This window comes from Centroberyx affinis, unplaced genomic scaffold (genome assembly GCF_046629955.1).
Source record: "Centroberyx affinis isolate AG114_WGS23_722 - 3 ecotype Tasmania unplaced genomic scaffold, CSIRO-AGI_Caff_v1 ptg001231l_1, whole genome shotgun sequence".
NCBI classification, from domain to species: domain Eukaryota; kingdom Metazoa; phylum Chordata; class Actinopteri; order Beryciformes; family Berycidae; genus Centroberyx; species Centroberyx affinis.
In genome coordinates, this window is record NW_027279744.1 from 150,658 (window position 1) to 164,184 (window position 13,527).

At 43.8% G+C, this 13,527-nt stretch overlaps 1 protein-coding gene across 1 annotated transcript in view; it reads left to right on the plus strand.

Moving 5' to 3' along the window:
• Positions 1 to 13,527, plus strand: part of kdm6a (lysine (K)-specific demethylase 6A) — a 39,224-nt gene that overhangs the window by 19,273 nt on the left and 6,424 nt on the right. The window contains exons 7-17 of the mRNA XM_071524759.1: positions 1,812 to 1,866; positions 2,337 to 2,371; positions 5,274 to 5,367; positions 8,163 to 8,289; positions 9,098 to 9,196; positions 9,603 to 9,822; positions 10,233 to 10,373; positions 11,848 to 11,940; positions 12,112 to 12,189; positions 12,335 to 12,442; positions 12,898 to 13,296. Of these exons, the coding sequence (XP_071380860.1) occupies positions 1,812 to 1,866; positions 2,337 to 2,371; positions 5,274 to 5,367; positions 8,163 to 8,289; positions 9,098 to 9,196; positions 9,603 to 9,822; positions 10,233 to 10,373; positions 11,848 to 11,940; positions 12,112 to 12,189; positions 12,335 to 12,442; positions 12,898 to 13,296 (1,449 nt within the window). The remainder of the gene's footprint in view (positions 1 to 1,811; positions 1,867 to 2,336; positions 2,372 to 5,273; positions 5,368 to 8,162; positions 8,290 to 9,097; positions 9,197 to 9,602; positions 9,823 to 10,232; positions 10,374 to 11,847; positions 11,941 to 12,111; positions 12,190 to 12,334; positions 12,443 to 12,897; positions 13,297 to 13,527) is intronic.

Here is a 13,527-nt window from a genome sequence, read left to right on the forward strand (position 1 = left end):
CTGCTGAATAGTAATCAGTGACACCAGGATAGGAGAGGGGGAGGGAGAGAGAGAGAGAGAGAGAGAGAGAAAAAGAAAGATAGCAGAGACGGGGAGAGAGAACGAGGAAGGCGAGACACGGGGAGGGAGGTGGAATGCCAAGCTGACAATCCTGCTGCATTATCTGCCTGGTAGTAGAGCAAGTGTGAAAGAGAGAGGGAAGGGAAGGATAGAAGAGACAGAGGGAGAGATCTACTGGAAGATGCAGTGGGGTTCCAGGAGGAGTGTGATGTGCCAACGATATAGGTAACGTAAGTGTGTGTGTATGTGTGAATACATCTTTTAATGTGAAGGCATCTGCCTGTGGTGAGTATATCTGATGTTTTGTGGCTCATGGTTGCCATGCCTGTTTTTTGTTTTTTTAAATGAGCTTATTCTGGGTAGATTCCCTCAAGTGCGTGCGCGTGCGTGCATGTGTGTGTGCGCATGTGCAAGCATATGAAGCTCCGCTGGCCCTGACTGAAGCATGCAAAGAAAGCCAGCTGGACTGTTCTTGATTTTTATCTGTCTGACATTGACCGGCTGTGTTGTTGCTGCTGCAAGACTAGGGGCTCCTCCTTTGTGAGTGTGTGTGGTTGTGGGTACAGGTGCCTTTTGCAGCGGCCTAGATGGCAGGTACTGATATTAGCCTTTAATGTAACAATGCTGGTTGTAAAATGGAAGGTGAGGAAATCCACTGCAATTGGCCAGTGGAGTATGGCAACAGCAGCAGTACAGTCTGTCCTTTGACTGTGTGTGAGATTCTCGTCAGCTGGTTCTGGATACAAGAGGCTCCCGTGCTCAGGAGTTACACTGTGTGTTTTTACTGACCCAGATACAAGGCACCGGTGGCACCTTTTTTAAAACACATGAAGCCGTGTGACTGCATTGTGTCAGCGTGCAGCTAAGGAACTGCAATGGAACCTGTCACCTTGAGGCCACCTATGGGTGCCTGAGTTCCCTCTACAGAATTACAGGATCAGACACCTAGCTGTAATATAATATTCATCACAGTGTCGGCTCAGTTGCTTTTCGTCTGAATTGGCTCTGCGGCATCTCTGTTACCCTAAAGCCCGAGTGTACACATGAGTTTATGTCACGCAAGATCAGAATAAGCATGGCCTCCCACATTTATCACCCGTTACAAGGGGAGTAATGGTGGTGTATGGGAACCATAGGGAGAGCGTGGCAGAAACCCCTGGAGAGCTGCCTCTGTAGCCCTGTGATGTACTTCTGGGTTAATCTGTCCAGTGACCCTGGATGTGGATATTGGGTAGTCGCTCACCATGCCTCAGCAGCCAGGCTGAGCCTCTACAGACATCTGCCTTATCCAGCAACTTTGTTCTAGACAGCTGATGAGACACCATTACATCTACTGGATGTCAGTGTCTCATACTCAAGGTTTTGCCCTCAGGTTGGAGAGGAGGAAGAAAGGATGAAGGAAAAAGAGTAGACTACAGATCATGGGTTGTCTACAGTCCAACCCCTCCAGTCATCAGTGTCCTCTCATGTTACAGCTAGTAGGGTCACTTATGGCTTGCTGAGGATCTGTAGAGGCTCTCAGTAAAGCAGATTGCAGTAGAGAACATTAATTTCTCTGTGGTTTGCTTATGAACATCAGGACTTGTTGCACTTAGTACTTTATGTTCTGAGATCTATCATTCCAGTTTGGAATGTAGTGATTTTTTTTTTTAAAACCTGGCAATCTTCATATTAGCAATATAAAAATGCAGACCTTTCATTAGATATATTTACCTTCATAATGAAATGTCTCTTTCTCTTAATCTCTGCAGCATTTTCAGCTGGCTTTGATCGACTCCAACCTCTGCACTTTGTCCAAAGCTGAAAGTAAGTCGTATTACTAAAATTACCACAGGCCACGGGGAAGCTAGCCATACACTGGTGTCTAATGTATTATTAGATTTGATTTACCAGCTTGTCAGTGGTAGGTAGTGCATATTGAAAGGGCACAGGGAAATAGCTGGATATTTCTACAGAGCAATTTTTCCTCTCTGCTGCCATTTCCCCGCTGACTCTGCCCAAGACTGGGGTTGCCTAGGAGACGGCACAAGGAGGGAGAGCTGGAAGTGCTTGCCTGCACAGTGCACATACACACTGTGATTTCAGATTACACACATAGACACACATACACACTCTGGGGAAACTATCCTCCTCCCCTCCCATCTGTGGCCATGTTCCATACAGTCTCCAATCTGTACCCACTGAGTTACATAGGGTGACAATATGATATCCCTGATCAGACCTTTACAACAGTAACGTTTTTCCCCCTAATTTTTTTCCTCTCCTCTTCTCCACAGTTCAGTTCCACATTGCTCATTTGTATGAAATTCAGGTAAGCATTCAATTTCACTTTTCCTTTTCAATATTAAGGGCAGCTGTATATTGCATCTCTGATGCAATGCCTCTAGCTCTGCTGTAGCCAATGCCTCTCAACAGTTGTAGGGGTTGAAAAGAGCGGTCAGTTTTCTAATAGCCCAGTGTTTCCCTTTTCTGTTTGGGGAGAAAAAAACACGACCAAAAAAAGCATTACCAAAGTTTGATTCTATGTACAACTTCAATAGGGCTCTAGTCTCTTTTGCTGTTGAGCTTCTGGTACAAGATCGTTATTCTGTTAAGTCCCATGGTATCCTGAACGTCCTCAAGGTCCTGCAGGTTAAATGTGGAAGGAAATAAAAGCAGTTAGTAATCATTTGTCTTGTGCTTTCGTCTAGTGGGACGAAGATTAGTGAGCGATAATTAATCTTGCCTTGTCATCAGCGTGTGTGCTTACACACACACACACACACACACACACACACACACACACACACACACCCACACGTGCACGCACAGGCTGTTTCCTGATGTTGACCAAGCAGTAAATAATCAGTCATTCTCGAGACAGTGAGGTCTTTGAGGTTACCGCTCTTTCTCCTTCATTGTTTCTCCTCCTTTTTTGCTCTTTCTTGATTCTTTTTCTTACTGAAAATTCATCTCGCCCAAAACCAGCAGCCTATGACAAAGGTCATATGGTCAGTGTGAGTGCTATAAGTGCTTGCAAACAAAATGACTTGGGAAACTATTGATGCTGTAGGCTATTGTGGGCTAGTGTCTGTCAGTGTGAACCTATATTGTCACAGGCTGGCCTGCAGCTCCAGCACAGACATGCTGTACTTGAACATAGTCAAACGATTCCAGTATTTTTGTGCAAAGACTAATAGACTGTTCCACCCTTCACCAAAGAGCAGTGGAAACGTGTTGCCAGTTGTTGATTGTTGAACATTATAGGATGATTTTGATATTACACATTGTAGGCTACAGGAAACACAAACAGAGCAACAGCTGCTAACGTGGTAATGGCAATAACTTGCTCAAATTGCAGTAATGTGTTGTACTGAATTGCCATGAATTGGACATTTTATTTCCAAATAATTTAAAATGCAAATTGGATTATACAGATAATTGCCAGAGAGAGTCTGCTGCCATTTATGATTCCAGTGCTGCGTAGAGTGCCCTCTGATGCTGAAGCTAATGAATGTTTGGGCCATTAATGAAAGTTTTATGCATAGGCTTTGTTATTCCCCTCCAACCCCCCCACTGCCTCTTCCTGCTTAAGTAGCAGGACTAGGAAGCTGTTCCTGGACAGTGATTTGTTGTCAGCTTTCTGTTTTATGAGGTACTTGCTGTTATTATCTTCTCTTTTTTTGACACTGATCTATCGTTTTAATGTCATAGGAGCTAGCAAGAAGCGTTTCAGTACATTGACCCTCAAAAGAAGCATTCACATATTTTAATGGGGTGTCCCTTATGAAATCTACCAGATCAATCTGCTCTGCTATAGAAGGTATAGATATGCCTAATGGTGCCATAGCACTGAGTTGTTACTATTGGTTGCATGCAATATTGGCATCCTAGGAATTTCAACTTATTCTACCCTCATTCTAAGTTGCTCTGGATAAGAGCATCAGCTAAACACCTAAAATGTAAACGGTGAAAGTCTCTGGGTAACAACCCAAAGAAGGCACTGGAGCACACAGATCACTGGTTATAAATTGAATATAGGTACAAGGACTAACGTTTTGACGCACCTGCGTCTTCCTCAGAGTCAAAACTAAACTGTGCGCTGTAAATCACTGCACCTTCTCTCTGAGAACCTAACATGTAAATGTCATATAGACTGTCATGTTGTTGATATCGTAATCAATTATTTGTAGTTACAATTAACTATTTGTTAGATAAATTGCCTCACTGGTGAAAGGCATTGTGTTGGCATTGACACTATAGCAACATAACAACTATCCCAAAAACATCAATTATCATCTTGAATCGGATCAAAGTCACATTTTTGCCATGGATCATTTTAAACAGATTTCTTTTTTCAAGATATTACATCATTTAACTTTAAACTGAACTAATCAGCCTTAAGTAGCATAGTGCTAGCTAACTAACCATGGAGAGACACTTGGAGCAATGCATTCAGCATTTTTTGGCATTACCATTTGTCATATTTAGTTATGCTTTGAGCTGATCATGAGAGTCTGACAACCATTCAATTCTTCTGACATGTCACTATTTGTAGTCTGGACCAGGCCTTCATGACAGTCAGCAATCTAACCGGGAAGGAACCACAAAGAGCCTCTATCTGTCATTTATGTGCCTCAAGTGTCGGTGTTTAGCCTGAGGTGATTTTATGGTCCTCAGACAGGAAGAGCCCAGGACCAGACAGCTTGTGTGTGTGTGTGTACGTGTACACACACATATATACACACACATACACACACATTCAGAGCTTTAGGGTCTGTAGATATGGGGGCGGGTAGCTTTCAAGATGGCTGTGTTGAAGCTGATAAGAAGAGAACATTCAGACTACACACACACACACACACACACTTACACACTGGATCAGCCCCAAGGTCAATAAGGTCACTCAGAAAAAAACAAACAGTGGGCTCACCAAGAGTGGGCAGCTCAGGTTTCTCCCAAATACAAAGCCTGCACTGCAATGGACACACACATGTATACACCTAAGCACACACACTTAAAGCTGCCAGACGTGTTGAGTCTGGCCTGTCCTGTTCCACACTGACCCTCCCCCGTGTGTGTGTGTGTGTGTGTGTGGCTGGTCATTATGGTGGGTGTGAGGAGGTCTCTAGACTCTTTGTGTCCGTCCAGAGAGAACCATAAAACACACTGACCCTTCTGTCTGGCTTAAACAACCTCTCTGTCTCTCTCTCTCTCTCTCATTCTGTCTGCAGAAGAAATACAGAGCGGCGAAAGAAGCCTATGAAAGTCTATTGCAGACGGAAAATCTTCCTGCACAGGTGAAGGCAACTACATTGCAACAACTTGGTGAGTGTCCCTTGTCCGTGCAATACTGTCATCCCAGCATATTGTGATACCCATGTTGAACATCTGGGATAAACTTGCCTTAAATTTGCCTTGACTTCTTGTCACACTTTGAATCTAGAGGACATTACGAACTGTATCCTGCTTGAATTAATTTCTCATCTGTGGTGGAACTCTAATTCACGTAGTGTTGGTTATTCTGTATTTTTGAGTTGTGTGTACAGCTGTGAAATGATCAGATAAATAAGTGCTGTTTGAAATGGGATTGCATCATGCTGTTTGCTGTGTGTTCTGGGATTTTTGGACATCGTGTTGTTCAGTGGAAGCTATTCCCACACCATGCCACCACCGCACAAACTAGTTGTACCTATCCTCTTCCCCGTTTTCCCAAGTCTCTCCCTATTCTCCAGAGTGCTGGTATGAACGTGTCTGCTGCAACAGGCATTGTGTTTTTCTCATGTTCCCTTCCCCCACACAGAGTACGGTGACACGCGCGTACACTCACACATATAGTATTGTTGCATGGTACACTCTGAGGAAGATTCGATCCTTAAATTAGATTTTTAAATCTTCAATTTTTCATACACATACTCCTTGGTCATACTGAAGAGAAGGTTGGAGAGAATTTCAAATTTTGAGTTACAGATGCACAAACCTCAAGTTGATTTTAACCTTTTACTGATTCTTAATTTATGTATTTTTGATTTAACACAAACTCAAGTTGGTATTACTTGGAAACGCAGAGGGTAAAGTATAGGATGCATACAGGTGTAGAAAGAGTTGGAAAAATAACTTGCAGTTGTAGTTAGAATGCAGGTATAGCTGTGTATGTCTGAAGAGGCACAAACCCCTAGTGCAGCCTGCAAATCAACTCTTTCATGAAAGCATCAAGGTGTCAAAAATCTAAGCAAGTAATGTCAATTTAAAAAAAAATGCAGCCTAACTGAACACACCCCAACTCTGCTGCAAATGTGTGTGAAAATATAAGTCAAATAGTAACGTGTTGGGATCATTTGATCATTGCATGTCATCAGTGGTACCATATAACAACGATCACACCAGAACTAGTGTGGAAGTGGGTCAGAGGCTTTGGCAGTTAGTAAGAAAGAGGGATTCAATCATGGAATATCTGTTGGGAGATGTGAATTGATTTAAAATTTTGAATGAAAAAGCGATGTCCCTACTGACTCTCTGCCATAGAGAAGTGGTGACACAACTCTGTATAGCCTGTTGTTCTTCCCCTAGTAGCTCTTGGTTTGTTAACTTTAGTTTTTATTGTTTGAAATACATTCAATTTCAGCAGGGTAGTGACAGACGATGAGGGTGAGCTTCATTTTTTGTCGTCATGTTGGTTTCTAAAGCTGTAGCAATAACAGTATGGCTTTGCCTTGGTTCTCTGAAATCTTGATCACCAAGTCACCAGTAAGCTCCGAGGCTGTAAGATTAGCTAGTGTGGTAGGTTGTTGTTTACTGATCGTCTGATACTGTGTTTTTCAGTCTCTCATCTTCTCTCACCACTGTGACTATGTGCTGTTTGCTGGCTTGGTAATGAAAAGAGCTTAATAATCCTTGTGCTATGCCACTACCTTTTTGATAAAAATAATTTCCGTTGCCTGGCTTTCCTCAGCAGCCTATATGAAGCTCTCATTATATAATATACCTGTTGCAGAAGTAATGCTCAACAAACAGTTGCATCATGTGGAAGAAAAATGGAAGTGCGCTTGAATGGTAGAGACTGTAGTGTTCAATATTCACATAGCATACAAACGGGAACAGCGCAGAACTGCCTTTTGATCATCTGCTTTCAAATATCATGGGTAACGATGATAAATCCAGCCTCCAAGGTCGAAATTAACCTGCATTTGGTGCCCCGGCTGCTTTTTAATTTTGCAGTCAGCTTTCACACTGGAGATGTGCTTTGAGAAAATGCTTTTGAAAAAACGATTTTCTTTCTCTACAAATTTACAAAGCTATTACTAAAGCTATAAGGTCATAGCCACCCATGCATAGCAGAGCCCATTTTAAGAACATTACACACACACACACACTTCTCCGACATCCTTCGTCCAAACACAGACAGACAGCCCTTTTCTTTCCATCCACTGTGTAGATTGCCCCCCCCCCCTCCCCTCCCATCGTAAAACCATTCCCATTCTAGCCTGCTGGGGTTGTCATGGTGACCTGTGGGACTCGCCACAGGTGTTTAGGAGAAGGAATGGGAGGTGTGTGTGATTGTGTACGTCTGTCTTCCTGAGAGATTGCTTATTTGTTGGAAATTGCCCATCACCGTCCTGTGTGTGTGTGTGTGTGAGGTGTATGTGTCTGTTTGTGCATGATGTGGGAGTGGTTGGAGAGCAGGGAGGAGTTGTTTGTAAAGGCTGGCTCATATCGGACCTTTGAAGTGTGTGTCTGTGTGTGTGTGTGTGTGTGTGTGTGTGTGTGTGTTGGAGGAATACCCCCTCCCCCTCCCTCCCTGCCTCTTTTCTCCCTTCCTCTTACTGTGTCCTCGGAGAGCTTTAGAGAGACGAGCCATTTGTTCCGTTTATGAGACCGGTGCATTTACACGTCAGACAGCAGACGGACTCACCTCACCCTTTGGCTGACACACTGTCTGCTAGGGTTCAGCTGCTTAAATAATATATTCTTCCATCATACTTTATACCACACTGCTCCAGATCTACTGGTGCAATTGGTAGCTGCTGCTCAATATTGGTGCTAACCCAGGCCAGCCAGTTTTGCCAGGTGTTTCAGCTGGATCTTGTAGGCTCACCCCCTGCTCCTGTGCTCTGTTCCTCCAGGCTGGATGCATCACACAGTGGAGCAGCTGGGGGATAAAGGCACCAAGGACAGCTATGCCATCCAGTGTCTGCAGAAGTCTCTAGAAGCAGACCCAAACTCTGGCCAGTCCTGGTACTTCCTCGGCAGGTAAGACAAACAAGGGCGTGAGTGTTGGTGTGTTTTTTAGGGCTAGCCTCTAACCTGTCACAGTATGGGAGGTTTTGTGAGTGCTGATTAGACCTGGAAGCCACCTGTCAGTGTGCCATGATAATAATCTTGGATACATTGACTGTTAATTGGTTGAATGTGTAACGAGTAATGCTCAATAGGCCTAATGTTGGCGTGTGGTTCCTTTGGTGCTCTATAGCAGTGATTCTCAACCTTTTTCATATCAAGGACCCTTAATTTATTCCACAGTAGAGCCATGGACCCCCATTTGATGAGATTTTGTCTCTTGGACCCAAATCTGAGAATATTTTTATTGTTAGATATGATTTTGTCTGTCTGGACCCCACGTTGAGAACCGCTACTCTATAGGATTATATAGGAGACAGAATGCAGACAGGCTTGCCCCCCCTCCCCTCCCCTCCAAGTCCATTCTGTCCCTTTAGGTGTTAGCTAGGCTTGGCTACAACCTGGGCAGTAAAAGCTGTCTGTGTAGAAATGGTCACAGTGTTGTTCTTGTCTCTTTGGTGCAGGTGAATGCTAGGCTATCAGCATGATAGCTATGGCTAACAGAGCGTGGAACTTTTAACTGTTAATGAAACAATGGCTTCACTGAAATGAGTGACCAAGGTCAAAGTCAAATATTAGTGCAACAGAAGCTGTTGTCTTCTTCTTACTGGAGCTGCACAGCATTTTTACTTGTCAGCAGATCAAGTGTTCAACTCTGTCTCTTTTTCTGTCTCTCATGTCCCATGCTCTGTTTTTTTTTCCTGCATCGTCTCTCCTCCAGGTGCTACTCCAGTATTGGGAAGGTTCAGGATGCCTTCATCTCCTACCGCCAGTCCATTGATAAGTCAGAGGCCAGCGCTGACACCTGGTGCTCCATAGGGTAAGAACAGATCTGGTGACATACTAATACGCCATGCTGATATATTAACTGGGGTGGCAAAGTTGAGGCTGCAGTCTGCTAACATACTGAAGGGAACTTCCATAAGTTTCTGAGAAAGGGAGCTGGTGTGTGGCAGTCGGTCTCTTCAAGGGTGGCTTGTGCTCAGGGGCTCGGCTGGTCGCAAAACGCCTCTTGGGGACACAGCAACTGCACTGCGGCAGGGGACGAAGGGAAATGGGGGATGAGAGAGCAGTAAGAGCGGGAATGCATCTATAGATAGATATATGAAGGGAGGGGTATGTCCTTTGGGAGTGACAGAGTTGGGATGGCTCAGAAAGATAAGGACCTAAATCCAGGAGGATGGCAAGAGAATATCTTTATCTCCTCTCATCCGCTCTGCCTCCAGGGTGCTCTACCAGCAGCAGAACCAGCCTATGGACGCGCTGCAGGCCTACATCTGTGCCGTTCAGCTGGACCACAGCCACGCCGCCGCCTGGATGGACCTGGGCACCCTCTACGAGTCCTGTGGCCAGCCGCACGATGCCATCAAGTGCTACATCAATGCCACACGCAGCAAGGCCTGCCTCAACACTGCTGCGCTCACACAGCGCATCAAACTGCTGCAGGTAGGGCCGCCATTCAGATGAGTCATGCCCATCAGCCAACCTTGTCTGTCAGATGTTGTGGAGTATATTGGTGTGTTTGCATTGAAGTGCTGTGTTTATTGCCAAGCATTGCCAATGCAATTGGCTTTTTTTAAATGCTGATTGTGCTTCTGTCATTTTGATTTTGGACCACTGAGATATGAATAGTGATTCATATTGGTGTGTTTGAGCACATTTTCTCACTTGTAATTGTAAAGCATAACTTCATGGCATTATTTTTGACTGTTTTAATTTAATTCTACCATCTCTTAAAAGGGTTATATTCTATATAAAATAACAGATATCTTAAACATCATCTATAGGTGCTCAGTACGCCTTTCTTGTTGAACTCAAGGTCAGCACTGAAGTATGTCTTACGCAATTTCTCCTAGGCTCAGTTGTGTAACCTACAGCCAGGTAGTCTGCAGAATAAGAGTAAAATGCTTCCTAGTATTGAGGAGGCGTGGAGCCTACCCATCCCTGCTGAGCTCACGTCCAGGCAGGGGGCCTTGAACACTGCACAGGCACAGCAGGTGAGACCCAGCTCATACCAGAGACTCCAGCCTCTTGGAAACTACCGCCATATTAAATTTATGAGGGCTATTACAGCTGAGGCCCTGCTCCAATACTTTAAAATGTGTTATCCAGCCAATCCTTCATCAGATGATATTAAAGTTTCTAAATTTAGTTCGTAACTCTGCCCACTGTGTTTGTAACTCTGCCCACTGTGTCTTAAGAGCTTGGAAGAAAAATCGGATGCAGTCTGAAAGAATTGGAACTGGGCCCACATCGTAATAGCCTAATTACTAGAGTGGTAGTTGACCTTCCTAGTGCCTCTCCTTGTCACATCTCATCAAGTGTAAAAATGATTAGGCAGTGCTATTAGCACTCATCATGTCCCACAACTATTCTGTTTGATACAAAGACTCACAAACCTTGTGCAGACATTGCAACTCCACAACCACAATAGGAAAATGCATGCTTGATTGATATACAGTATATTGAGTACTATTAACAATAACATATATAATGTATTTTTTAAACTTCCAAGGATTTTTTTAAGCTTTTGTTTTCTTGGTTAACTGGTAAAAATGTGAAATGGCGGTTGGACAGATGTTTTAGTTTTTCACCTTTCACATCTCTCCAACCAAAAAATGAGACAAATCTTGCCACGGTCATTTATTATAAATAACCGCCCCCTCATAAACAGTAACCTGCACACAATGTAATTTACATGCACATGTCAATTTTAATTATTCCCTCTTCATTATTCCACTAACCTTATGTTTTCATGCAGTCCTGCATACTCACCTCCCCTCTTTCTGAATACAAATAACATCAATTATTTGCATAAACTACAACACTGCAGGGATAATGTTAATAATAAAAATGTATAAATAAAATAATTGAATTAATTAATTATAATTAATCATAATTAAATTAAACATAAATGTTAACAATTTAAAGAAGTTAAATGTTAACAAAGAACAGATATTTTTGTTGCCTTTCCTGCAAATGATCCAGTATTCAGGCTTGAGGTGTAAATAAAAATACACATTAGGTGTGGCATTATAACCTGTGAAAACTCTGGACGGGGTTACCCAGAACATGGGGTGTGCATGTCCAAACAACCCTCCACTGAATATGACTAATATTGCATTATCCCACATCTTAATCACAGCATGAATACTCCGATTATGACCTTAATCAAAGTCTCCTAATTAGATTAAGGTGTTAACATAACCCACATTTTAATCGGAGTATTGTCATGGCTGCATTTAAAATGATTGTTGTGCATGAAAATGTAGTCAGTGTATCCAATATCAGTGCGCAGAAATGTGTGGATTGGATTTGTGTCTGTTTTTTGTTTTTTTTAACCTTTTTGAAAAAAAATTATAATAGATCTCACTTTGAACTTAATTGTTAATTGAAAAGAAGCTTTGCTATTCCTAGTGAAGTATGTGTCCTTACCAGCTGTATTCCTGTGTTGCTGTGTTGGTTGTCCAGGCATGTAAAGGGGAGGGAAGCCAGTCCTCCAGCAGTCACACAGACACACAGGCCAGTCCTGCTAAGAGGAAACGCACCACCAGCCCAGCCAAGGTATTGCTAAGAACATTTATCACTATTCTACTGGAATCAACCAAATTACACTGGGAAAGGCAATCTATGCGCTTGAACTCCCCTGGAACAGTTGAATGCCCTTTCTTAGGACATTCAGACCCGTGTAGCTCTTTTTGGTACAGATTGGTTTAGCCTTTCTTTCTCTCTCAGGGTGTTGCAGACTCGTGGGCAACCAGCCCCACGCAGCAGCAGATCCCCAGCTGGTACCTTACGCCACAGAAACTTCAGGTAGGAAACTTCTTCATCCAAAGCAATTTATTACTTACAAACATAAGATGCAGCATGTGCTTACAGAGTGTGAACTGTCGAAGCTCGAAACGGTGCAAGATGTTATGAACACTGTTAAATTCCTGGGCCCTCTCCCTCTCTTCAGCTCCTGGATCACTTGCAGACCAACCGGGCCAATCTCAAGCCCCTCCAGGTGCAGATGCTGGAGCAGCTGGAGAACCAGTTCTCTCTCATGCAGCAACATCAGAAGCAGGTATACACACACACACACACACACACACACACACACACACACACACACACACCTTGATTATCCCGAGCTGTAATTATACAGAGCCTTGCATTCATTATGTAAACCCCCTGTTTGTCTTTATTAGCTTAGTAGTACTAGTAATAATATTTTAAATTTTCCAATAATGTGGCATGAGGAAAACAATACAGTCAGAATATTGTGAGATTGGCCTGTTGGTCAACTTAACTGTTAAGTGATGAGCACATAGACACCAAAATAATCCATGGGTCCCAGGTAGATCATTTTGCTCCGGTGCTCCATGCTAACACTTTAGTGAGTGAAATACTTACAGTGAAACTTATTTACAAATTGGATTTATATACAAGAAGACTTTGACAAAACTCTTAAGTCTTTTTTTTTTTTGGCAGGTGTAGTAGTTTTTTTCTAATGGCTCTTGTTTCTCTCTGCTGTGTCAGATGAGGCAGCAGGCAGCAGCAGGCGGACAGTCGCGGCCCAGCCTTCCCAACGGCCCTTTGGCTGAGCCCTCTCACCCCCACGTAAGCCTGTCCCGCACCTCCCCCCTCAATCACACCGCCGTCCAGCCCCCGTGCACCGCCCAGCCCACGGCCAACGGATCCTGCGCTGCGAGCCCGGCGGGGCCGCTGGGACACCCGGACGCTGGTTCTCTGGGCAATAATCACACCCTGGGACCGGGAGGTGGCGGCGCGAGCAACGGAAACGTGCCTTACCCGCAGCAGAACTCTCTACCTCACAACTGCACAGCCGCCAGTCACCCTAGCACCAGCAGCACTACCAATAGTCCCAGTCATGCAGACGAGGCTTGGAGGAGCCAGCAGCGCAACAACACCACTCAGGTAACCCGCTGACCTCTCCTGTCTCTCCTCTCTGTCATACAGCTGATTCTGTCTCTTATCATTTGTCTGCTGCTCTGTTCATAAATGAATTGGGCCTTTATGTGCTCCTTATTTTCTCATATTCTCTTTTTGGTTTGTCACCAGATTTTTACATGCATTCATATTCATGTTATTGGTTTGCTCAGTGTCATTGCTTCTTGCAAGTATTTGATGTTGAAATGTAAAGTGGTA